This window comes from Chamaea fasciata, unplaced genomic scaffold (genome assembly GCF_029207755.1).
Source record: "Chamaea fasciata isolate MVZ Bird 193981 ecotype frontalis unplaced genomic scaffold, bChaFas1.0.hap1 SCAF_2, whole genome shotgun sequence".
NCBI classification, from domain to species: domain Eukaryota; kingdom Metazoa; phylum Chordata; class Aves; order Passeriformes; family Sylviidae; genus Chamaea; species Chamaea fasciata.
This window is the reverse complement of record NW_027094087.1, coordinates 56,296,507-56,323,133: the sequence shown is the minus strand read 5'-3', so window position 1 is coordinate 56,323,133 and position 26,627 is coordinate 56,296,507. Positions and strand designations below refer to the sequence as shown.

Here is a 26,627-nt window from a genome sequence, read left to right as displayed (position 1 = left end):
CTTCCTGTAAAAAAAGTCAATAATGAAACATTTGATTTGTTGTTCAAGTTTTCACTGAGTCATTGAGGGCAGGGAACAAAAGAGACAGAGAGAGATGAGGAATCTTTGAACACAGTAGATAGAGTAGACTACTACCAAGACATTCAATCCCTAATGTCTGGACTGAGTTGAAAAGATTGGAAAAGATTAAAAAAAAAAGACCCAAAATAATCCAAACAAACAACACAATTTGGAAAAAAAAATAAAAAAAATCAGAAGGAAATGAAGTCAACCCCCAGGCTGTGTTGGAGATGTTTTGATGCAGTTTGGTAGACCTGATAGAAGAACCACTGTCTGCTCCTGCTCCAACTGCCTCCAGTGGCTTCTTCTCCCAGTAGAACCTCCCATCTTCTCATGGAAACTGTTGGCCACTCCTTGTTTTAGCAGGCAGCTCCTCTACTCCTATCATATCTTAGGCGTTTTCTTCCCCATAAAGATGGGTTGTCATACCCTTGCCTTGGGCCCGACTTCAGTTCCCTTGGCCCTCTGTAAGTGCAGCAGTGTGCACCCAAACAAAAACACCCCAATAATCCTGTGATTCTGATATCTGCCTTTAAATTCTTTGTTGGCTTTGACAGAATGACATCTTCCAGCAAAATCCTTGGCCTGTGATTTTCAACCAGTTCAGTCAAGCAGCGGTGAGAGACTTCGGTCTCACCAGGAACTGTGCTCTTCAACTCAGTGAGCAGAGGGAAATCACGCAGGGTAGGGCTCCTTAGCAAAGACAGAAATCTGTCACTCTGACAGAAAGAACTAAAAAATCAGATTTGGCATTCAGGAGCCCAAAAGGGCAGGGCTGAGCTGAATTGCATTGTATAGGTTGCACTTAAACCCAGCATGATCTGTGCAGCAACTGATGCCTGTCCTTATTCAACAAGACCTTGAAATACACCTCCAACCTAAGTAGGTCGTTATAATCTTCTGGGGCCTATACTAGCTTTCTACTTATGGAAACCAAAGTTTGAACTCCAGGGGATGAAATGAGGTGAACACAACTGCATATCTACTCACAGGTATGAGATTCAGGGCAGACAAAACAGAAAATGGGGCTAGAGGCACACTGAGAATCTGAATTTCAGGGCAGAAAGGGACATATAGTGTGTGAACTGAAGAAGTAACTTCAAGACTCTTAGAGTTTTAAGATACTCTCTTTTTGTGGTTCAGCAAGCAAGGGAATGCGAGAGACTAAAGTGACACGTATGACATATATTCCATGGCAGGTGACTTTTGCCACAAAGCTTCAGCATGACCAAGGCTAAAGAGGCCAGAGGTCGAGAGGTATAAACAACCATCATGTGAGATCCTCCCGTGCATCATGAGGAAAGGAGGGGAGCTGACTAATCTTACTCTGACACTCCTTCTTAGTGTAAAACTCTTTATAACATGACATTCCTCAGCAGTCTCTCATACTCAGGGAACAAAGGGAAAGAGACCAGACATCCTTGGGCCACTGTTGCTCACCATTAGCTTTAGAAAGCTGCCTTCCAAAACCCAAAATGCTCTAAGTCATCTTGTTTTCTTCCTTTTGAGGTTACACTCTTACCATTAAGGCAGTTCATCAACTCACTGCTGATAAACTTACTATCAAAAAAAATAGTTCCTTTTTCTACATCTGGAAGAAGTGCAGCAATTTCAGTTCCTCAAATGAGCTGAGCCGCTGCAGCAATTCTTTGAGCCTGGCTTAGTGGCACAATATCTTAACTTCATGGCAGTATTTAATAGCCTTAGTTAAATGAGTAGACAAGATTAATCTTTTTGCACCAATAGCACTCCTACATCTTTGTAAATAGATGTATTTTCCAAAAGCTAAAGCTCAGATGTCAGGGAACCTTTTTTTTTCGGTATGAAAAAGCTTTAAAACACAAACAAAATGAAAAAATATAAAATTATAACCATTACAAATCCAAATTCCTTTATTTTTTCTTGTGAAATACAATTTCTTGTGCATGTTTGCGCTTACCAAGTAGATGATCTGAAGACAACGTGTTGTAATCAAACAAGGTAGCAGCAAATTCAAAAGGGCAGGTTGAAAGTGGAGTGAAGAACACCGTTATTTTGGATGGTGACTATGCTTCATTTTTTTTCTCTGTCCTCCAGTCCTACTTTTTCACATATCCCGCTATTCCACAAAAACAGGGAGAAACAAATGAGCAAAAGTGTTGAGTTCAGAGGAGAAGAGGAGATACAACATCCACTTGAAGAGCTGTAGTGCTTTGGCTGGTGTTCAAGGGAGTGCTGGTATCTAGTAAACTGAGAAGGCTGAAGTATACACACTCTGTATTAATAAAAGGTGTAATGAGGGACAGAGAAATCCTGCTGCTCCATAAGGTTGGCATGGTGGCCCCAGAAATTAGAACCCCCTGTCAGTCACGTCCTACACATCCGTGCTCTCTGTTCCACAGTGGCTATTCCGTGACCCAGCTCCCCGGACTTTGTCTTAACGTGCCAGTGGAACCACCCGGCGCCTCTGCGGGGGAACGAGGTGCCGTTTCACACTCAATTTAACATCCACACGGTGTCGAAAGCCCAGTACCGCGCTCTCGGAGCCCTCGCGGAGGAGTGGGGCCAGAGGGCTGTCCCAGCACCAGGGCCTTGACCCTGGCCCCCTCCTGGCTGGGCTCGGGGCAGGGCGATGCGGGAGCATCGATGCTCCCTCCGGGACACCCCGCAACCCCCAGCGGAGCCCGTCGGGCCGCAGATCCCGCACTCAGCGGGGCCAGCCTGGGGGCCAGGGGAGGCGGCGTGTCCCGGCGGGGCAGGCGCGGCCCCCGGCGCACCGAGGGGCTTTCTCCCCTCGCCGCGGGGCGCATCCTCGCCCCCCGGCCCCGCCGCGACGCCGACAGCAGGAGCGGCCGTAAACCGGCTTACGCCCAAGGCGATTTGCCCGTGATCCGCTGGCGGGAGGGGGCCGGGCGTGCGGGGCGCCCGGGACAGCGCGGCGGGCGGGCGGGGGGCGGGAAGCGGCGATGATGTGAGCGGCGCGGCAGCTGCAGGCCGGCTCCCCCGGGAGCCGGGGCTGAGCCCGGTGGCCGTGGGAGGGAAAGGAGCCGGGCGGGGAGGGAGGAGGGGGCCTGGACAGAGCCGGGGGAGAAAAGGGAGGAGCGGGGCCGGGGTGGGGGGAGGACAAGCGGCGCCGGGGAAGCGCTGCCAGCCGGAGCAGCGGCAGCGGCGGGAGGGAGGCGCAGCCCGGCGGACCCAGCTCCGCTGCCCGTCGGCGCTCTCCCCGCGGAGGTTGGGGACCTGCTGCGGGGTGATGGAGGAGCATGGGTACCCTTCCTATAGCGTTCGCAGCCCCGCCTGGGAGGAGCTGGTAGGTACATGCGTGCCTTGCCGTTGCACAGGCGTTTCCTACCCTTTTTCCTGCCTGTATTGTTCAGCCGGGGGGTCGGGCTACCATCCTTATCTGTGCCCTCCAGCCCCCCCCTTCCCTTCTTTCGACCCCGCTCCACGGCAGAGCCCGGCCGCCGGCGCTCGTCCCCTCGTCGCGGGAAGCGGGGGGAGGGAGCCTTTCGCCCCCGCCGTGTCTGGCCATTTGTTGACGAGCTCGTCCCTCTGGGAGACGGGGTTCATTGCCCTTTCTGAGTTTCACTGCCCGGGTGGAAAGCCTGGGATTAGCACCGAGAGCCTTGCCTTCAACTTTGCCGAGGGGGGTGGGCTGGATATTGGCACCGTTAAACTCCTTCTCTTAGCACAGCAAAAGCAACGTGTCCAAACAGCGTTGGGAGGCAGTTTCCAGAAAGACACACACTTTCCCCCCGTCTTCTGGAGCTAAGCTGGGAATTGCTCCCATCGCGGCGGCAAAGTGGAACGGGGCTGGGGGTACCCTGCTGTCACCCTGCCTTGTGGGGTGTGGGCAAAGTCGCGCCTTTGGGCCGCTACGAAGGGAGGGGAGTGCTCAAGCTGGCCAGGAGGAAAGCTGCGGTGAGGTGCCTTTGCGGTTTGTTTAAGCAACTCGAAGACCCTCCTTCCAACCAAAGGAAATCATGTCACCGGCATCCTCAGCAGGCGATAAAATCAGATTTCCCTTTTCAGGGCAGTCTGGTCCCGCTCCTAGGCTTTTCTCCATTGTGCACACATACATCAGGCAGGGAGGGCTAAAAATAGGCTTTGGGTAGCTGCTTGGGAGATTTCAGGCTATCTAAGAGGTCAAGGCTAGGCTGCCTCTGGCCCTGAACTTGGCGAGGCAACATGAAGCATGGCCCCGTGCCACTGCCAAGCTCCCCTTTAGATGTCTGTACCATGTTTTGCTAGCTCGTTTTGTTGGTCCAGGTTTCACTTCTAAACCCAGTTTCAAAGAGCGAACGGGGAAGACCCATTCTTTGCGTGGCTTGTTGTGCGCACCCTCAGGAAAGCAGCAGCCGAGCCCCGGAGCTGCCCACAACGAACTAAGTTCACTCCCTTCCTTGTCAGGATTTGTAGCCCTCATAAATATATTTTTACTATTCTAATTTTTGTGGTTAAGCTGAACACCCCCCTTCGCTGCCCTCTGCAGTCCTCAAGCCCCGAAACTGTTGCCAGAGATGCAGCTGTGATAGGGAAAACAGCTGTATGTGTGTTCCGGTAACACGGAGCTGACATTGAACGGATCAGGCAAGGGAAACCCGAGAGTTTTTGCCTGGAGAGATGAAGACATCGTGGGAGGAAGGCAGCGTAGTCAATTCCTGCGAATGCGTTATCCTATTAAACAGTGACATTTAAATTGCTGCCGTCATCCAAAACTCAGCTGAAACTCGGGAGGCAGATGGATTGCAGCCCCTCTCCGCTTGGAAATGCGGAGTCCTGGTTGAAGCATCCAAGCCCGTTTCCTTCTGTGAGCACGCCTTAGATAAACAAGGAGCACATCTCTCTCTCTCTTTTTTTATTTTTTTTTTTCCCCCCCCTCCATTTCCCCCTCCCCAGTAAGGGCCAGGATTTGGGTCATGTTTATCATTTCATTGCTGCATTTGTTAAAGAGTACATCCATGAAGGCAGTTTTAAGGTTAACCACTGCACCAGTTTCCTTTACAAGACTCTAATTTCAGCGGATCCACTCAATCCTTTACCTGGAAACCTGCTGGTAAAATACATGGTCTTTGTGGCAAGAGCCACATTGTTCTTTTCATCTGCTCATAAGCAGGCTTTTTACAATAATGGGGGCAAAGGGAGATTTAGGTGAAGACCTGAATGATGAAAGGGAACACATAGTAAACCTCCCTCCCCTGCTCTTAAAACACAAAACAAAGACCAGTAAGATAGGGAAAGCTATTTTTTGCAGGTTTTGAATCTGTGCAAGTTAATAATCTGTGTCAGATTATTGGGAAGTGCTCTTCCTGTAGCTATTCTGAGAAATCAGTGATGGGCACTAAATGCAGCCACAAGTCCTTTGCCAATCAGGGTTGGACTTGTCTGTGTACTACTTCAGATTTCTATAAAGTCCTTTCCTTAACTCACAGCACACTTTTTAATGGAAAAGATCTTCCTGAATCCAGCAAGAGTTGTGTAAGAGCCCATGATGGAGTGAAGTAAAGGTGACTTAAAATGCAACGCTCATGCTGCATTCTTGCAAGGGAGGTTTGGTGACTTTGCAGTAAAAATATGCCTAACACATGACTTACAAAGCTCTAGACACAATTTTTATATGAGACCTGAGTCTTGGCTTTACCTTGCTCTTGAAATGCGTGCATAAGTCCTAACATATTCACAAAGCATCTGTTTACTTTTATTACCTGCCCTGGTTTGGACCTTTTCACTCTGAAGCAAACAACATACTTTAGTAGTTTCCTTAATATTGTAACCTACAGGTACAGGATTCCCTTGCCTAATCCCAAACCAGCCACAAGTGATGTAATTACTTTCTTTAACAGTGGCATGGATACATGTTGTTATATTTTAGCTTCCTCTTTGCTAAGTAAGGAAGTCAAGAAAGAATAGTATCACTAATTCGATCTGCAGAGGGAGTTCAGACAGGCAGATCTGAAATTAACTTGTTCAGAGTGGGGAGCCTAGTTAAAATCCATAGCTATCACTAACCACCAAAATTAGGAAAGATTCAATAAAATCTTTAAAGCATGATGAATAATGCATTGTTGATCTGACACACTATTGATTCAGATTCCCTCAGAACAACTTTCTGAAGTGAAGGATAGAAAAGTATTACCCTCTAGTTTGTAGATGCCAAAGTGATTAAAAAAAAAAAAGTAAAAATGCTTGTTACAAAGGGAATCAGTTTTAGGGCTGGAATCAAACTGTGCAGTAATCTGTATTATAAACTATAATCTTTAGTGCAGCTAGAGTGCATATGTATTTAGATTTTTTGTACATTGCATATGCATTTTAGTGACACATATCCTATTATTGGGACTCAATGTGGTTGAGTTAAAATGTTCTCACAGTGTATATATGTATATTAAATGTATGCAATATCACAGTGTAAATAGGTATATATTGTATATAAAGGGCAGCTCATCAGCTGATATTAATTGCCGTAGCACAAATTATGTCAGCGGAGCTGTTTTTTGTTAGCTGAGTATCTTCCTTTAAATGTCAACCTTTCTTTATGCTTTTTACTCCCTTGCTTCAGTTAGGAAATTTATGGTCATTACTAAGAAGTGTGAAACTCTTGAGTGAAAAACACAGCATGTGCAAATATTGTATGTGTTTTTAATGGCTGCATATAGTTGCACATTGTTCAAGAGCCCAACTTGCAGAAGTCTAGTGGTGCCATTTGTGCCAGAGTATTCGTAGCTGTGGTCACTGAGCTGAAACGTGCTATCCAATATTTCTCATATTGAGTCAGACATTGATCACCTAGGAGAATCCAGCTGTGAGACGAAGGGATAGAAGTCAAGTTGCAAGTCCTTATTGAGGTGAACTTCATGGCTACCTTAGGCAGCTTTATCTGGGTAAAGGCTGCAACTGGACCCTGATTATCTCTTAATACCTTTGAAAAGAAGAACAAGCGGAAATAATGATATCTTTAAAACTGTCTTTGTGCCTGGGCAATGTATATCTTTGTAGAAACAACCTTCTATGCTAACATGAGTGAGTAACTTCTGTATTTTCAGCAATGCTTAACACTTGGTTTCTCCATTTTGGAGAACTCTGTAAATGTTAAACAACTGCAGACTTTAGAGCCTATAATTTCACAGAATCCACTGCATACTTCACAGAAACCATGTTTTCATATTCTCACCAAATTGTTCCTGTGGGACATTTCCTATCATTGGCAGACTTAGGTTATTGCTACTAAAATCTTAACATAAGTAACCTGAGAGAACACTCCTAGTACTTTTTTTTTCATAGCACTCTGAAGTTTACCAAGATATGATGAAAAAGACTTGCTTGGAAGTGAAAGGCTAGTGCTTTCTTTCCTGGTAACCACACTTTTGTGTTTGGACAGTCAGGAGTGAGGAAGAGGACACCGGGGTAGCCCAGGTGAAGATGCATGGTGCAGAAAGTGTGCAGCAACTAGTGCTCATTATAAAGCTCTAAAAATGAACAGAAATTGAAGAATTGTATTTATTCTAACAGTAACTACTATTGTTCAGCCAGCACTATTTAATTCAGTCGAATTAAATGTAGTCAGTGTTCCTTGTGTTCTGTTAGCACCAAGTGTTTCTCAAATCACAGTTACTCTTATGTGCAATACAGTAGCATTAATTAGGAAACTATGTTTTCTTGTCCCCTTGCAATATTCAAGTGATATTTACCTTCAAAAGAATTAAGGAATTGCAGTGAGACATGTTCTGGCATAAATTGCTATTCCCAAAATTAAGATGGGGAAGAGGAAGAAAAGAGGGTGGAAAGACACAGTGTCCAAAAACATTGCTTTTAACTCTCTTTCTTCCTAACTGTGCCCTAAATTAACCTACTGAGAGCAATGCATACTTGCATCTGCTCAAGTTTTGAACAGTGGAGAACTCCCTCTCAGTTGAAGAGTGAGATAAGACAGAATTAGTCCTTAGTTTCACAAGCATTTTTGAGATGTGGTATTAATGATAGGATTTAGGCCTTATTAATATTTTAATAGAGCACGTAGCTAATTTGATCAAAATACCTTTAAAATATAACTTAATAGATAGTTTGAATTTTTAAATGTTATTTTTATTTTTTTAAAATATAATCTCCACAATTGGTCCTATGTGGGGGTGGTTAGTAGAATTGTATTTGAAGCATCTGGTGCAGTGACACAGAACTAAGCCACAAGAACTCCAAGGCTTCATGGAAATATTTATATTCCCCAATGCTACTAGAAATAAAAACACCAATAAAAGAAATGGGCTGGGCTATAAAAACTCTCCACTATTTGAAATTCAGACTGTGGCAAGGTGTCTGCAGTGTAGGATAGGTTGTACAGTTGTTTACTTTTCCTCATTAAATGCTTTGTATTTAGGTACTGTGGCATTATATTAGCATGTTAAGAGATGTCAGTTCCCTTGCTAGAAATATAAATAGAATTGTGGGAATATGGAAGCCACAAGTATTGATTGCTTTCTTATGTTTAACCCAGTCCACGCAGGAGTTGTGTGTTTTATTTAGTATTGCTGTGATTTAAACACTTATTTGGAACACTGACTACATACAAGCCACAATAATTTCTAAGTCCCACAATTCAGAACATGTGGTGACATTTCAAGATCGCGCGAGCTGCCAGATCTCAGATGAAAAAGGAAAACTGACCCTTTCTTTCCTCAGAAGTAAGAGCTGCTCTTTCACAAAGACAAAAATGAATAGAATAACAAGAAAATGAAGCTATTAGGAGAAAAATCATTGGAAAGCAACAGATGCATTTACTAAAACTGTCCAAGGCTTTGGCGCTGATGGATAGTTACCACGGGGTTGACTGGCTGGAGGAATAGCATACAGATAAGGAGCCCATCGCATCAGATGCCGTTCGTCCAAGTCCCGAAGAGACATCCTGCGCTCCCAGGGGACAGCGGCACAACCCTCAGCCGGGCTGGGCTGGGCGAGGACCGGGCACGGCACCGCCCGGTTTCGCCATCCCTGCGCCCAGAGCTCGGCACTCGCCGCGCTCCGAGGGTCACCGGGAGGCGCAGCGCGCACGGGGGTGCCGGCGGGGGCGGGCGCTGCTCGCTCCGGTGCCGCGTCCCACCTCCCGGCCCCGCCGGGACACCCGAGGAAGCCCTGGCAGGTGCGGGGGCGCCGGGCGCCCTTCCCGCTCCCCGTCGCTTGTTTCGCCGCCCGGACTGGCCCCGGCGCTCACCTGCGGGCGGGCACCCTCCTGCCGGGGCGGCCCGGCCGGCACCGGCGCCCCCTGCAGCCGCCCCGGGCCGCTCCCCGTCAGCAGGGGCGCAGGGGGCCGGGCCCATCCGCCCGGCTCCGCCCGCCGGCGGGTGGCCGTGCCGCGGTCCCCAGGAGCGGGCGGAGGCGGCCGGCCGGCCCGCGGCCCCTGCCCGTGGTAGGGGGCGGTGGAAGATGGCGGCCGGGCGGGCGGCCCCGCTCCGCTCCGCCAGGGCTGCGATCGCCACCGCCCCCGTCCCCGCCTCCCCGCGCCGCCTCTTTCCCCACCCTCCCGCGCCGCCTCCTCCTCCTCCTCCTCCTCCTCCTCCCCGGGGAGGGGAGCGGCAGCGGCTGCCCTGGCTGAGCCGGGCTCGTGTGCTTTCTCTCGGTAGGAGTCCGGGAAGATGGCCGGGGCCGAGTCGGGGATGAGCGGCGCCGGGATCCCGCTGCAGCCCCAGCCCCAAGCCCCGGCGGCGGCGGCGGGGCCGGCGGACGAGTCGTCGGACAGCGAAGGGGAGCACGAGGGCCCCCAAAAACTCATCCGGAAAGTGTCCACCTCGGGCCAGATCCGCAGCAAGGTAAGGGGGGCAGGAGCCGGCCAGCCCTGCCGCTTTCACGGCCGGTTTCTCCATCCCTATCCCAAAGCGAAGCTAGCCCGGAGCCGGGGACGGCCGCTGCATCCCGCCCGCATCCCCGGGAGCGGCGGCGGGGGTGGGGGGGGGGGGGTGGTGGTGAGACAGCCGTGCCTCTTCCTTCCTTTCCTCTCCCCTCCTCCCCGTCCAGCTGTTGCGTCCACATCTGTCCCCGGCTGGCAGGAAGAGCCCCCCGGGGCGGCGGGGCTCCGCTTGGCCGGAGGGGAAGCTGCCTGCCCCGGCAGCCGCCCTGCCCTGCCGGGCGTCCTGGGTGTGGGGGAAGCAGCGGGCTACCTCCCTCCCTCCCTCCTTTCCCTCCGGCTCCTCTTCCTCAGCGGCGGGCACCGCTGCCGTGGGGATCCCGCCCTGCCACCCTGCGGCGCGGGTGGGCTGGCTCAGCGAGCCCTTCCTCGCCACTTTCCATACTCGCCACCCACCCTTTTTAGTTCACCCCCGGTCCCGGGGGCCGCTGGCGTGCGCCCCGCCAGAGCGGCGGGCACCGAGCCTGCGGTGGCACGTCGGGCTCCCCTTCGGGAGCGGGAGTGCCGCCAAGGAGGCAAAGGCGGCTTCCACTTTGAGAGGCACCTCGCGGAAAGTAATAAAATAAACTTCTATACATCCTCGCTCGTGGCACTGGATGCGTAAAGCAGCTGTCAAAATTTTAGGTTAATGCAGTTTTTTGGCTGTCTCGGGCTGCTGAAAATATCCCAGTGGAATTAACTTTTTTCATGGACGGTATATTTATTTAATTTTTTTTCCCCTGTAAAATCAACAAGCAGGCATTTGAAAGCATAAAAATAATGAAACAGACTTACTTGCTGTGTAGAAGGATCCCATAACTTTCTACAAAGCGTGGTCCACAGTCGATGATGGGATCTGCACAAATCCTCGTTGGGGAGAGCTTATTGATGCAATGACATGAAGATCAGGGTTTTTCTTGGAAGTGTCTGTTTTGAGGGGCAAAGTGACTCCATGCAGGCCTGGACTGATCACAGTTAGGGTTTGATTTCTACACAATTGGTCATGTGGTGTTGTTTCCTCTACAGAGCACCCATTAAAGTTAGTAGTTTGTGAAGTCCTGTCCGGTTGGTGCTGTTCTTCCCTTGGGCTTTTGCTCCATGCACTACGTGCAAAAGGCAGCTACCTTTAAACAGAAAGCGTTGTTGTTAAACAGTAATGCTACTCCGTTATGTGAGGTGGAAAGCAGTTTTTTCCTGAAACCTCCTAAACAAGATGTGTCATTCCATTTTGTTGCTCAATGTTAATTTTGCATTTACAGATGTTAGGCCTGGCTGAAAGGTTACTATAGTAAATAATATACAACCGTTGCATTGTGTTGGAAACGTAGTTCTACACAAACTTTAAGCTGTAAAACCCTTCTGTGTGGCAGTCTTCAGAACGTTTTAAAAGTTACAGAACATGATGCCTTTATTAGCTGTAGGGGTATTAAGTGCACTGGAGTGTTTGCTCTCATAAAGGTTGATACTTGCAAAAGGAAAACGTGCCTCTTATGAATGTTATCGACACAGGTTTGTGAGAGTGAGATCCCGGCCAATTCTTGCCAACTGTTACAGATGGGTGGGATATTATGTATCTGAAGGCTGTGAATGAACGCTAAGCTGGGATCGCCTGAAGATCTAAGACAGCTCTGCAAGTCTTGCTTTTGCTTATCTTAGCTTGAGTCCCAGTTCTATTTCTGTGAATCAGATATATATATATATATAGGAAAAACTGACTGCTGACATAATTGGAGTTAAAATGTTGCTTTACTGGTTGCAATTTACAATAATATACAACTCAAAATAGAAACATCTTTCTTTCAATTTAATTAAAAGTGATATATCATTGTTAAAGATGAGACTCATGTTAAATAATTCAGTAGCACTTTATTTTATAACTCACAATGCATTATTTAAAAGTAGCTATATTTAGACAGACAACTCCCATTTAGTTTAAGGGTGTTGTATGTTTGCTGTTGTAGTAGTTGGTGATCAGTGGTTACATGAAACCACTAGAGCAAGGAACATCAGGGAGCTGCTCTTTTACCCAGCTAGTCCCTTTCATTCAAATTAGATTTGTTAAGCTTCACTTACTTGGTGGATGTGTTTGTAAGCTAAGGTTTTAATTAAATGGATTGGGTTTGTCTTACATCTAAGAATAGACTTTTGAAAGAACCCAAAGCATGTATATTCCATTTATCATTGATGCTTGTGAGCCATTTAGGACTGTGCTATTTTTCTCCAGAGGTTGCTTATTTACTTACTTACTTGAAGCATTTCACCGACGTGGTATTGATTCCTTAGCTCAGAACTGTACCCAAAAGTCTCTGCTGGTAATTGTTTTTATTTTACTTAAGGAAGATGTTATTTTTAGATGTTTTGGTACAGTTGATCATTTGTGAAAGCTACCATATGGTGAATACTTTGCAGACAGAATCACTCAGGAGTGGATTTTTTTTAATGTGTGTGTAACAAGATTTAGGAAATAAATGCACAAGAATAAGCCTCTTCCACTAGCACAAACAGAAGCCTAAAATCTTCTAACATCTGTAGCTCTCAAAGGGAGTTTTTACTCTTTGCTCTTTTCTTCCTAAATAAAAGCAATTAATTATTTAGCTGAGGGCAGGGGGTGAATAAGAGAATGAGAAGATGAAAAGCAGGAGTACTGTATTGGCAGATGTAATTACACCTAAGTTTATTGCTTGTTTGTGACACGCTAATGATTGGTTCTGATGGTTGGTTCACAGTTCTATTTAGAAGACTGTTGTCCAGTTCTGCCACAGCTTACCCACACTGGATAGCAACTTCCTTGGCAAACTGCTTACTTGATTTCAGTGGAACTACTTTTACAGTTGGTTGCTAAGAGAAACAGATTGGTGATACGGCTGGACATCATTGTAACTTCTGTTATGGCTGTAATTTTAGTCTATGCATATCTAGCTCTTACATATTTGGAATATTTTAAAGGCATATTTGTGTCAAAATGTGGCCATTGTTAATTACCCCAAACAGAAAACTTGACGGTTAGCATGTGTTGGTGTCTGCCAACTCGAGGAGGAGGGCAGAAGTAGTGGTGTAAAGGACCAAGGGACTCTTCTTTTGGCCAACATGTTGTTTGTCACTAGGAACTGCTTGCTAAAGCCCCATACTTGGCTGTAGAGTGACACTGTAGCAGTAGGTACCTTCAGGGAAATCAGGACCAAAACTGATTAGGACTTCTTTGAGATTAAAGCTGGCATCTTTAAATGTTATCCTGGAAGCTTTTGCATCTGTGGAGTTTGTCTGTGTTCCATGGAGGAAATACTAGTGAATAAATAGGTGACAGGTACTCCATGAAGTTTGAACACTTTTGAGCCAAAATCACTAATGGAAACAGCTCTTGGTTTTGTAATGTCTACTCATCTTTCCCCCTCATCTGGGGAGACCTGAATATTTAGTACATAAAACGTATATCAGTAAAAAAAAAAAAATTACGATATTACAAAAAAGTTACAATATTACAAAAAAATTACAAAAAAGAATATATATTTTGATTTTATGAGAACTTTGGAAAACTATAGTCAGACAGTTTTGAAGTAGTATGTATGATAATACTGGGTTACAAACAGGGTTACATTGGAGATTGAAGTAATGGAAAGTTTTCCATGTGAGTGTTAAATTTGGCTTCTTCATTTTTAAAGATGCTGCTTAAGACAGGCAGAGTCAGTGCCTTCCTTAAACAGATGACTTCAGTTCTTGGGGCTTCAGCCCGAAAACTGCCTGTCATCAGCTGGCTTCTAGTTGCTTTAAAGTTAATTGCTGTAGTGCAAAGCACATTCCTTAAAAAGATTGCCTTGCTTCTGTTCTTTATAGCAAGAACATGTCGAGAAGGGAAGGTTCAAATTAGAGCTCACACTTTTTCTCTTTGAATTCTTCTCACCTTGAGAATTGGCGCAAGATTAATAAATGAAACAATCCCTGGGTCCTTGGAAGTATAGTTGTCAGATGAGCACAGTTACAGTTCCCACTCTTGCCTTGAGTACTCTGCAGAAAAACTGGAAATGAAGAGTATAGCACTTTTATCACTGGCCTGGTTTCCTATTTTAATGGGTCCATATCCAGTTAATGCAAAAGCTTTGTTGGATATATGCTTTGCTCTCGAATCTGCATTGAGTATCTGGCCTGTGTTTATTTTTGCATGAAGCAGACATTCTGGAGCAGAAAGTATAATTTAGGAAATGCAAGAACACGTGGTGTATTGAGTAAGATAAATACACTTGTAAGGTATGTGGGACAAAGCTTTCTTCCTCTCCTTCACCCCCAGTGGTTTTTGTTAGTAATGAAATTGCTGTAACATGGGACATGTTCAGAAGCATGACTGTGTTATAATTAGTGGAGATAATATAGCGTTGTTTAGTTAAATGGCACGCGTTGTTACTTGAATTTTCTTGTCTGAGTTATTAATATATATCTTTTGTGATCTTAAATCATTACGGAGTAATAAAAGTAAAGTAATTAAATTCCCCACTGTGGTTTTATTTGCCTTAACACCAGCCATTTAGGAACTGAGCCTTCAAATAGTTTCTAACCTTTTCCATATGGTGACATTTGACAGTGCCAAGTCCCAGCAGTCACTTCCTGTTTGTTTCTAGTATACATTTCTCTCAGTTTACCATAGCTTGTTAATTCACCTAAATGTAAAGTGCTGTGGGTGATACCAGTGTGCAAATGCATGAGCATCATTCTCTGCAATTTAATCTGCTTTTCCTTGTTTTAGTGGTTCCCAATTTACTCAACTAAGTAGTGGTTCATTCCTTTCTGGTTAAGGAAACATGATTTTTTTATGGACCAGAAATTGTCAGGAAAATGCCATGGTAGCAAAGTTTACCCCAGTGGAGATCCTTTATATGTATTAGGATTGTGTGACTCTGCACAGCTTCAAAATGCATTGTAATTTGTAATGTATTCTGCAACTGCAGTAATATGAATACTGTCACTAGTAAGGAAGTGCACAGCAATCGTCCTCAAGTTCTTAGCACCTGGTAGTGTTCACAGAACAGACTAAAGGGTGCTGCAGGATATCTGTCTTCAGCATTCATATTTTCCATAATTTTCATTCTGCAATTAAACTGATGTACTGTATAGCCATCCTTAGTAAAATATCTCAGCAACTTCCCCCCCCCCCCCCCCCCAACTGTTGTAAAATCTGGCAAATTTATTTCTCTGACCACATCCTAGGGACTTTAACCTATTTTTAAACTTCAATATCCATAAATGTGTATTCTTGATACATGCAACACATGTATGTATGCACAGGGCAATATATTTAAGTTTTGATATGGATATATGTATATATGTTATTCCATCCTTGAGTATGCCTGGACAAAGCAAACCAGTTTGTAGCATTAAATGGTGTGGAATATGGTTGCTTCTTAAAATTGCTGTGTGTCTACATAAGGTTTCAAAATAGAGTCCATTAAAGGAAAACTTCAGGCAAAGTCATGATAGTTTGGGGAAGTTAAAAATGACTGGATACACCACATAGAAGCAAGCAGAGTTAGAATGGAAAGAGTTACACTATTTAAGGCACAGTGGTCATTACCACTCCAAATTCTGACACATGTTTGTATAAAACTGAAATGAAATCTGCTAAGGCTGTTTTGGTGATGCATATATTGGCAAAGCTTAAATTGCTAGCTAAGTACCAGAAAGGAGGAGCTTGTAACATTTTTCAGTGGGTATTTGCAAGCAGGTCTTCAAAGAATGTTGCTTTTGAGAGGGTTTGTTTTTTTTTTTTTTTTGTCTTTGTTTCTGTTTTTTCTCTTTTTGTTTTGTTTTGTTTTTTCATTTTCTAGAATCTTTAAAGTATTGATGCTATTTTGTACTACGAGATAACATGAATTACCCTTTTTTTTTTTTCCCCCCAGCCAGCTGGGTGAGTTGTGATGGTGGAAAAAAATAATTCCTTTCATCTTTAATAACACTTTCATATTTTAATACAAGATTTTGATTATTTTATGTTTTGTTCCAAGGAGCTGGAGATCTCTTTTCTGCGAAAAAGATTGGGTGAAACACTTTGAGTTAATTTTGTACTTTAAGGAGAATTTCTGTTTTTTAAGAAGCAAAAGAAGAGACTTTTTCAAGAATAAATGACAACTGGGAATCCCTTTCAGAGATGCCTTATCTTGTGAACTTCATGTGCAGAGTCCCAGAGTCACATAACAGCCATGCCAGAGCTCGAGAAAGGACTATTCTATAGCAGGGTCTTTATCCATGTAAGGCTATATAGATCATTTGCAAACATTTTGAATTGTTTCCAGCAGCTACGTCAGAATGCAGGATGCAAGACTGTTGTATGACTGCTGTATGACTACTGGATGACTAGCTGGACTAGCGAAATTAGTTTGGATATCTAAAGCAGAATAGCTAGAATTACAGTGGTTTTGTGTTTGAAGTATATTTGTATTTGATCGCCTGTCTGGCTATCATAAAGCCTTTTTCTGGAGGGAAGTACTGAAATTCTCTTGATTAGCTGAAGACAGTAATAGGCAGCTTAGACCAATGCTCTTGCTCTGGAACACTCCAAAAGGCTATATATATATGTTTTTTTTAAAAACAATGTTCCTCTCATTTTCTTTGAACTCTGACCAGCCATGCTTCTTGTAAGGCATCTATAGAAGAACATACAAAGTTTGTAGACCTCAAATCTCAGCAAAGCAAGAAGCTAATGTGTGGATTCATTGATCCACAGAATATGGAGCTTTGGGTTTAAAAGAATGCTCTGTAGTCATGCTGTTTTGGTTGTTTTCCTCTGACAGGGATAACTAAGACATAGTTTGATGTCTTGTGAGAGTACTTCAGTAGCTTTCTTGCAAAGGAACCACAAGATCAGTATTTTGTTCTGGTTGGCCATTAAATTTTTGAGGTTTTTTTTATTATTATTTGTCAAGTAAGGGGAAATGATGTCAACAACTTCTTAAAGTTGTTGACAGCATGGCTAGTTTTGTTTGGCATTTCTTCACTCTGGTACTTTGGTATCTGAACTTTGTCTTTATTAAGTGAGAGAACTCTTTCTTTCACCTTTGTATCTGCCACCTTTTTACATTGCTGTTTTATCCTTTCCCCTCTGGCCTTGAAAAAAATCAGTTGCATTTTCCAAAATCTTGTTTTAAAAGCCTAAGAACAGGCTACTAAATACATGCAGTAACCATAGCTGTATAATACTAAGTTCAAGCCATGACTCTCAATTTGCTAGCAAAGAAAAAAAAAAGTCTGAAATTATAGTCTCATAGTCTCTATATCATACTGAAGAGAAGCTTCATTCTTTCTTAATGTAAACATTGCATTTATCACAGCAAACAAGCTTAATTCTAACCCACAATAAACATTATTTCATTGATATACTAAAAATAAGACCACTACATTAGACGCTATTTAAAATGAATTAAGAGATTTATTCTAGTACACCATTTGTGCACATACTGAAACACTTTAGTCACCCTGTACACTTTTATGTGACTAATTACTTCTTAAAGTTAAGCTGGTGCTTAAGTGCTCATCAGATGTGGGTCATAAAAATTTTGTATATAAAGTCAGATCATAGTTGACTTAAAAAATTTTTGCCATGTACGAATTATCATGATAGATTGTACAATTATGAAGAAGGAGCAAAAAAATTATTTTTCTAACTCTATTTTTTGTTTGAATAATATCCCTGGTTAGGAATATTTCACCACTTAGATACTGAAAGCACATTAACAAAACCTGAGCTTGTCCTCTTGGGATAGCTGGCGTTATTGTAATGAATCCAGCAAGCTTTTACATTTGATGAGAATTTATTTATTTATTAGATGGGCAGCATGAGATTTATGATGATCTGGACAATTCATTTCCTTGCCTTTAAGCGTTTGGGCTTTGCAAATTGTGTGAGATTGCACTACTTTATTGTCACTTAGCAACCTGAATAGGGTTTTGAAACTGAGTAGTAGCTTGTGGGTGGCAAGTCTCCCTATATATTTTCCTGGTGGGAAGCAACAGGAGCCCCTCTGTGGGCAGCCACCAGGAGGATGTGTGTCCAGCACTTGCCAGGGTCTCTCTAGATGTGCTTGCCGAGGAGAACCGGCTGTGCCCTCAGTGTCATTTTGCACTTCTGGCATAATTCCATGCTGGGAAGATCTGCTGAGGTTTTTCATGCCTGCAGAGATTTAAGTGGTTCTAAAGGACTGTCATGCTGCTCTGGTCAGTTATGTCCTGTTGTGTGGTTGCTTAAATTTAGTAACTGAGTTTGAACGGCTTCAGTTTGACTGCTGGTAGTCCTTACTGCTGCTGTGATCCTCTGGAGTGAGAGGAAGGTCAGTGGCTTCTCTGTTTGTGAGAAGGGTGGCTTGCTCTGGTTCAGCTAAGAATGTTGGAAAGGATCAGCATGGCTGATGCCCGTCAGGCAGAGACTTCTTTCCTCCCTGTGCACACTCTCTGTTGACCGTGAGGACGGGCACATACTTCTGTGTTTGTTTTAATGCTCCCATAGAGACATCTTGCTTTATGTTCTGTCCCTTCTTTCCTGCCTGCTGCTGTCACGGTTTCTTCAGGAATTTGAACAGAGAAGGGGTAACATCCCTTTTCATTTTAGTCTATGCCTCTGCAAGATTTCTCCCAATAGTTCCCGTAAAAAGAGTAACTGCCAAAGACCATGAAGTTTGTTGGGTGTGGGGTCTTGGGGGAGGGTGCAGATATATGAGTTTGCTTCTTTTATATAGTTTTACCCTTCACTGCCTCCTCCTTCAGTGGTGCTGATCAATCCTGGGAGCAGATGGTTCACTGTGGAGCTATTGACTTGAAAATTAATGCACTCCTTTTGCTGATTTTTCAGCTATTGTCATTTTTTGCCTGAAGCGTCAGGGAGCTTCACATGAGTTACTCTCTAGGCAAACAGTGGTTGGCCTCAGTCTCAGATATCTATTTAAAGTGAATAAAGGAGAACACAAAGGGTAAAAAGGGGGTTGTGAGTCAAGGATCTGAAAGAATATGGTGGTGTTCATGGTGTAAGCAGTATTCTTTTTTATTGTATATAATGGTACATTTATAATATGTGGATTCTGCCTGGGATGAATGCAGAGGGGATACAGATCTGTAATGGGGAGCTAGTGTGATTTACTTGGGTGTGAGCTGAAGAACCAATATTTCTGATTCAATATGAACTTTCAAGGAAGTAAAAAATATTTTCCCCCTTTGCACAGCTTCTCGTTACTGACAAAACCAGGAATAACTTTCAGAACCATCTATCTGACACTGAACTTGATTTTCTTTCCCCTGAGTGAAGTTATTTAAGCAAACCTTTATATAACATAAAAGTTTGCATTATGAGGGTTTTACAGGGGGAAACCAGAATTTAGGAAAACCTCTTCATGTAACTCAGTTGACTGCATCTTGGAATTTTTTTTTTTTTTAAATTTAGTTATGAATGGATGTTGGGCTAATAAACATGATTCTGTGGTGCTTCTGGAAGCAAAGAAAACTTTTACCCATACTGTCCACTGGTTAACATTTTGTAGAGGGAACATTGACCAAAATGTGCCTCAAAACTATGTGCAGGGGAGATAAAATTTATACCCGAGATGGTTTGCTGCTTAGGCTGGTGGTCTCCAATCCTCCCTGATCCACTGGCAAATAATCTTTCGGAAATTTCAAGGCGGGTTGCACAAGTTGGGCTCTGTGTGTATATTTTGTTGACTAGATGACAAGTTCTTCCCTTGCCCAACTTGGTAATTCTATAAAAGGCATTTAAAAAAATCCTTCAGGCTTCAGAGGGTTGTCAGGTTTCTATCTGTGCTGCTGATGCTGCCTTGCAAGACTCTGTTCTGCTTCTTCTTCAGCATTTCAAAGGAACTGAAGATATTAGTAAGTACAGAACTTCTGACGAGCTCCTGTCAAAAGCAAGCTATTAAATGTGCTGGCAATGTCAAGCTGTACGTTTAAAGACCCGTCAGTGCTTTTGTGTATTATCTCATGTTACCTGCTGTTGCCAGGTAAATCCAACTGCAGTGAATAGCTTTTTTTTTTTTTTCAATACATAATTTTTATTCCAGCTTCCTTAAGCTTTGCATTTTTTCCACAGTTGCGATCATATGTGTGCTCCAGATGATCTTACTTCTTGCATAGAGAACAGTATTTAGAGCCCAGCAGTTCCATGCATGTGTGCATGTGCATGCAAACCAATACTTTATATTTTTTTTGCTTACACTGTTTAGGGTAAAAAAACGATTTTTTTTTCCATATGGTTGCTGTGTGCACCATTAAGGAAGAGATAAAAGGAGTTAACATCATAGGTTCTACTCCTTCATCAGCCAGGGATCTGCTGCCAACTGTTTTGCAAAGGGCTCATATTTCAAATTACCCTTTGAGATTTTGATAAATCTGTGTCCCTGAGAGGTTGTCTCACAGTGAGGTGTTGGAAATGACAGGGAAATCTTATGTTTTTCTATTTGAGTAAAAAGAAATAAAAATAAGTCATAGCCAGGGCAAGAGGCATATGAGCTTCTACTGAATTTTGTTACAGATGATTATACCTTTCCTTTAAAATATACCCCAAGGTTATTTGTAGCTGGTCTACAGTGCAAGTTACTGTGTGTAGGTGTGACAGGTTATAGAGAGGGACTTTTTATAGAAACAAATATTTATGAATGTTGTTACAGGATCATAATCGTAATCTGGGTTGGAAGACACTTTGGGAGGTCATGTGTCCCACTCCCATGCTCAGAGCAGGGACATTTTCAAGGTGACATTTGGTTGCCCAGAGCCGTGTCTTTCTGAATGTCCTACAGATCAATAGAATGTGATTCCTGATTTATTACAAATCAGGTATTCTCTCTTCCTTTTACACAACGGTTGAGGATAACCTGTGTCTGCTGAGGAAGATTTGTCAATATTTAAAGGCCTGATTAAATACCTTCAGGGGCAAAACCCACCACGAAACCCAACAAACACTCCTCTCCCCCCCAAAAAAACCCACCACCAAAACAACTTTAAGAAAGGTCTGAAGAAATGAAAGTGCCTTTCTTCTCCTCTCCCATATCTCATAACATGGGGCAGGAGTGAAATGATGTGGTTGCTGTCTATTTGTAGATTCAGTAATGTGCCGGTGTACACTTATTACACCTAATTAAGAGTATTATAAATAACTTGTTGTTTGCATTACAGATGCAGCTATATGATTGCAGATCAATGGCATGGAATTATGTCACACCTTATCAAGGTCTAAAGACTTTCTCCTCTCTCTAAATTAAGCTTTCCCGTCTGATTGCTTTTTTTGAAAACTCTCCCTACTATGGCTGTGATTTATTTGCTGTGAGACTGTGTGCAGATTTAGTTAATATTAGAAAGCTAGATTTTGAAGAGGGACTTGGCTCAGGGAAGCTGGGATGTGCTATAAAAGAAAATTGCAGGAATTTAAATAATTACCCCCTTTTATTTTTTTAGTTTTGTTTATTTGTTTGTTTCTGGTATCATTCTGTATCACATTTGATGACCTAGGATTTGATGAAGGTGCAGTTCATCAAGATGCAGTTGAGGGTGCCTGGATAGCACTACATCATTTTCACCTTTCTTCCAACATCACTGGGTCTGGCCATGGAGGTGGATATTCACCTCTTGGAGGTGGTAACAGATGATTCAGAAGTCATGAGTGTGGTACAGAAAAGGACCCAAATAAATACAGCAACAAAATGTGTGGCACTGGGACTTGATAAAATGTAGACTTCTTGCCCATTCACGTTCTGTTTTTACTTTTAATACTTTCCCTCTAGTAAGTTGTTTATCATGAAAATCATTATCAAGCTTTTCAAGCTGTCTTTTGTTTGAGCCCAAGCTTCATCTTTCATTTTATTTGACCTTTGACCGCACAAACCTTGTCGGTTGCTGCCAACAGCACTCATCAGTTTTACCACAGCATATGATGATGGAGAAATAGTGATTCGAGCTCTTCTCCCCAAGGAATTAAGCAATACTGAACTTCTGATTCTTGGTGTGTGCAGGATTTTGTCATGTGTGGAAAAGCACTTCTGTGTTTTACTTTCATTGGAGACATATTTAGTGTAATTTAAACAAAACGAAATTTATAGTAGGCTATATGACAAAAATATGCAGTATCCACAGAAAAAAAAGATAGTTGACAGCACTGAATTTTGCTTGAAAAATTTGATCAATAATTAGGGCCTAAGAATGTATGCAATGATGTATTAGGAACAAATCCAAAAGAACTTTTGTTCTTTAGGTAGTACACAGTGTATAATTCATCTAGATAGTTACAAAAGAGGAAAAATGTTCTGACACCTAAGGTTTAATGGTGGCTTTTGTTTTAATTGCTAAATTGCCTTATTCTTAGATGGAAAGGTTGACAATCACTAACAGTATCTTATAATAGGCTTCGTTTTTCTGTTCTTTAGGGCCTCCTAAATTTCACTGAATCTGCACTTAATTTTTACTCTAGGGAATGGAGCTTACAGGGGGGACTTCTATGCATGCTATCTGAAAATTGCTTATTCTCAGTTTTAACTGACATGCTATGATGTTCTTAATCGATTAAAAAAATTATGTCCTTTTATATATTGGCAATAAAATCAATTCTAAACTGAAACAAGAATGGGGTCTTCCATGTTTTATTGCTCATAGTTAATATATCATGAAAGCTCATTTGAGAGTATTCAGGAATAAAAGCTGCTCATCATTGCAGTCTCTTGGCAACCTGTGCTGGGTTCATTGCATATAGGCAAGCAGCTGAGCATTGGTGGGAGGTTATCTTTGTTATTTTCACAAGTTGCATAGAGGAGAGTTTGATTTGAAATGTCAGCATCCTGGGATTTGAACAATGGGGATAGATATGCTTAACGTTCCTAAAAGCTTCAATGTAAAAGAGTGCAGGATGCAAAGGGCACTCTGCACATTTCATCAGTGCAGTTGAAATGGAATTTAATGTGTGGAACCGCTTTCGTTTGAAGGTACATCAAAGCAGAGGCAGAGAATTGTTTGCAAGCAAGAAAGTAGTTTAAGAACAGATTTTTTGGGGGGCAATGTCTTGGAGTCCTGGAAGTACACATCCCAGTGAATGCTTAACTTGACTGTCTGTCTCAGTGACCTCTAAGTCTTTTCTTTGGGCCTTGAGAGGGGCATAATGTTGCCAGTGAACAGGACTGTTCTTACAGCTTCTAAGGGTGTCTTCATGTGTCATCACAGCCAAGTGAAGTCTTAGTGAAAGAGAGGGTGTTCAGTGCGTCAGCAAGGAAGGATGTAGTACTTGAATCACTCATGTGTAAGCTCCTGCTTCAGACAGAGAACCAGACACAGAAATAAGGAGTATCTGTGGAGTAGAAGTAAGAGTGAGAAGTGTGATTTTAGTGTTTTGTGCTGAGTTCTTAGAATGCACCTAACCTGTTCTCATAGTAAACAGATCATACTGCAAAACTTTGTAGCAAATAAGCAGGATTTAAGTGCCTGTAGGTTTTGCTGGCTGCTGCACATGTGTACCTTGGAATACCATGGGGCAGCTTGCTCAGGAAGATGACCTGTGGGCATTCCATGTCCAGCTCCATATCAGGTATTGCCTGTTGTAATGGCTTTGTGACAGCTTTTCTCCCGGAAGAGAGGTGCTTACAGGAGAGGCTTTACTGTGTGGGTGGATCTTAAAAGGGACAATATTGCCTTGAGGGCAGTGTTTGGTCTCTGAAATTTTTCATGCTTTTTCTGTAATCTGTAGCTTCTGTGCCACTTCTTGTTTGTTTTCCTTGTTTGTTTTCCTTGTTTTCTTCAGGTGGATCTCTTCCATGAATTTAGTATATTTCTAATTGCTGCTGTTGGAGGCCAAGTAGTAAAACGTGACTGCTTATCTTAAAAATCCATCTACCCCTTTCCATCTTTCAGGAGTGAAATGATAATGTTCTAAACTTTGTATGCGTTTTGAGGATAAGAACGTATTTTGGTTTTAAAACATTTGTTACCCTAATCATTTGCTACACAAAGAGGGAACGTGTAGTAGGCTGGTGGGATCTGCCATGAGTGAGCTGTTTGAAGTTGTTTTCTGTTCTTGTGGCTTTTCTTTTCTAAAACAACTGGATAGCTTCAAAGGGCTTGTGTTGCAGTGAGCACCAGGGTAAGGTGCTGGGCCCCAGTGATGATCAGATTTGGCAGAACACCAATCAGCAGCTGTTTTTTTGGTTGGGACGAACTTCATGACCTGTGGTGAAAGCAGCAGTGTAGGAATCTGTGCTCAGGCAGGATCTGTGCTCTGCCTGCTCATCAAAAGGAGGAGCTCTCTTTCAACTTTGATGAAACAACCAGCCGTTTTGGGGTGTAAGTGGATGCTCTCACCTTTCTTTTTACAGCACATACTTCACAACTACTTTTCCACTAAAACCATAGCTCTGCATGTGATGGTGATGATGACGATTATTTTTATTGTATCATGCTTTACTACTTCAGCTGATAATGTCAAGGAGGTGTCTCTCTGGAGGAGAGCAGTGCTGCTCGGTAGCCCTAAATGGACTGCTTGCCTTCTGGATCCAGTGCAGCCCTCTTGGGCTTTGTTTCTAACAGAGCTAATTAGTTGGGGTATTACATCATGCTAAAGCAGTTAACTTGCTTCCCGTTCCAAAGTGCTTCATTTAGCGATAGCTCACATATCTCTGTAAAATACAGCATTGTATTGTTTAGGCCAGTCCCAAAATACTTAGGAGGAGAGATTTATAGCAGGGTGGTCAGTTCTGCTTCCTTATTTCTTTGGTCTTTGCACAGCGGTGAATTAGCTCCTCAGTTTCCCGGGATTTCTTCTACACTGCTTGCAGACCTGTTTACTACTTCCTCTTCCTTTCTTGTTTGTCTTTGTGTCACAATCAAACTCACCTTTCTGCATCCTAACCAGCCCCTGGTGTTTTGCTCGCTCACTCAAAGTAATGATTGCCCTAGGAGTAACCTGCCTTCCCTTCTCTCTGTGCTTATTTAGGAGTGTGGTAACTGGAAGATTACATGAGGAGGGAGAGGGTATTGTGTACTTCCACTTGATCAGGAGAGGGGAATCCAAAGCTTAACGTGTTCTGTGTAGGAACAGTATTTGCCTTTTCCTGCCTGCATGGTACAATGAAGTACCACTAAGCAATGTGCAGCAACACTCCAGAAGCATCTTGGTAATCACCTTACTTCATTCAGGGTCTGAGATCAGTGGAAGTGGAAAATGGCAGAGGGGTTGGACCTAGATAATCTTTGAGGTCCCTTTCAACTCAAGCTGTTCTAGGACTCTACAGTTCAATGAAGAACTGTTTCCTGTTTTCAACCACTTCATTTTTTTTGTAACCTGTGTCCCCAGTAAAGAGTTAGTGTAAAGCTCAAGCAGAAGTAGATTCAAAGTGCCCTAGTCCAAGTAGAAATGCTGATACTTCAAGGTGGTCTAATCAAGATCAGAGCTTCCCTGGTCAGAATTTTCCAATGTGTGTTTGTTGCCTTTTTTATTTGTTTGTTTTGTTTTTAATTGTCCATTGACCTAAGAAATACAGTTATTGTAGCTAACAATGCTGTTATAACACACAGTGACAAAATCCAGATAACTCAAAGTTGGGCTGACACTTGATCCTTTACTCACACTATTGTTCCATAATATTTTTTCCTCCATGACATCATGAACTATGAAAGTGCCAACATTTTTTTAACTGCTTAGCCTTTTCTTCCTTCATGCTATAACCTTTTATGTTTAAAAATAACTTTTTTCCTTTTTTTTTCTTTAATTTCTTTTTAAATTTAGTGTACATTTCAAGAGGAACCTGGTGGCCATGTGAGAATGTTTAACATCTGTGGTGCTTTACCACCACAAATTCCAAGCAGTTGTCACATACATTTATCTGCAGGGGTACAATGACATTTTTCTCAGCAGCTGTATCCATGACAACAACTGGGAAGGTCCATGCCTCCCCTTTAGTTTTCAGAAGATTGTGAATTCTTACCTTCCTAATGAAAGGCCCAGAAGAAAAAGCTGCATGATTTTAATTGTGGCAAATTCTCTTCAGTCATTCAATAATGACCATTCCCAAGTGTTTTAGTATCAAGAAGTACAGAGAGAAGAGCAAGGGTCTGTTTTATGACCTGCTGTAACCAAGGAGCAGTTGTGGAAGTATTTGAAAAGTGAGGGTACTCAGGAAGTTTATTTTCAGTATGGAAATCTGTACAAGGTATGTAATTTAAACACATATGTTCAGGGATACATGGAAGAGTGTATCATTTTGAAAGGCATTTTTGTACCACAACAGAACCGCTCTTCCTGTGTGCCCAACAATTAAAGTTGCTCCCAAGTAGTGCACTGTCTGTCTGTCTATGTCATCTTTAAATCCAGCGAACAGTATGTAAAGTACTGCAGAAGTCATAGTTGGGTCAGCTCTTCAAGAACACTCAGCATCCAGCAAATCCAAAGTGACTTATTTGCATGCCTAAATGGGACTTGTTGGTGCTAAATGCTCTTGAAAATTTGAGAGTGTTTAAAGCAGTCTGTTGTCATGAACAGAGCAGAAGATGGGGAATAAAATAAGTAACTTTATTTTGCCTTAAACAGAAATCTTAGTTCAAGGACAAGGCTAATATTCACATCCTGCTAATAAATGGGCTGCCAAAAAGCAGTAATTTCTTAGTAGATGAGATTTTGATTGCTGTGAAAATTAAGGTATAAGACTTATTGCTTTGGGAGACTTAACCTCCATTTTGACACCTCTTCATGATGCCAAAGAACAGC

General features: G+C 43.0%; 1 protein-coding gene across 1 annotated transcript in view; it reads left to right on the top strand.

Annotated features, from left to right (window-relative positions):
* The first annotated feature begins 3,219 nt into the window (after positions 1 to 3,219).
* Positions 3,220 to 26,627, top strand: part of DGKH (diacylglycerol kinase eta) — a 161,275-nt gene continuing 137,867 nt past the window's right edge. The window contains exons 1-2 of the mRNA XM_066176230.1: positions 3,220 to 3,349; positions 9,651 to 9,836. Of these exons, the coding sequence (XP_066032327.1) occupies positions 3,293 to 3,349; positions 9,651 to 9,836 (243 nt within the window). The 5' untranslated portion in view covers positions 3,220 to 3,292. The remainder of the gene's footprint in view (positions 3,350 to 9,650; positions 9,837 to 26,627) is intronic.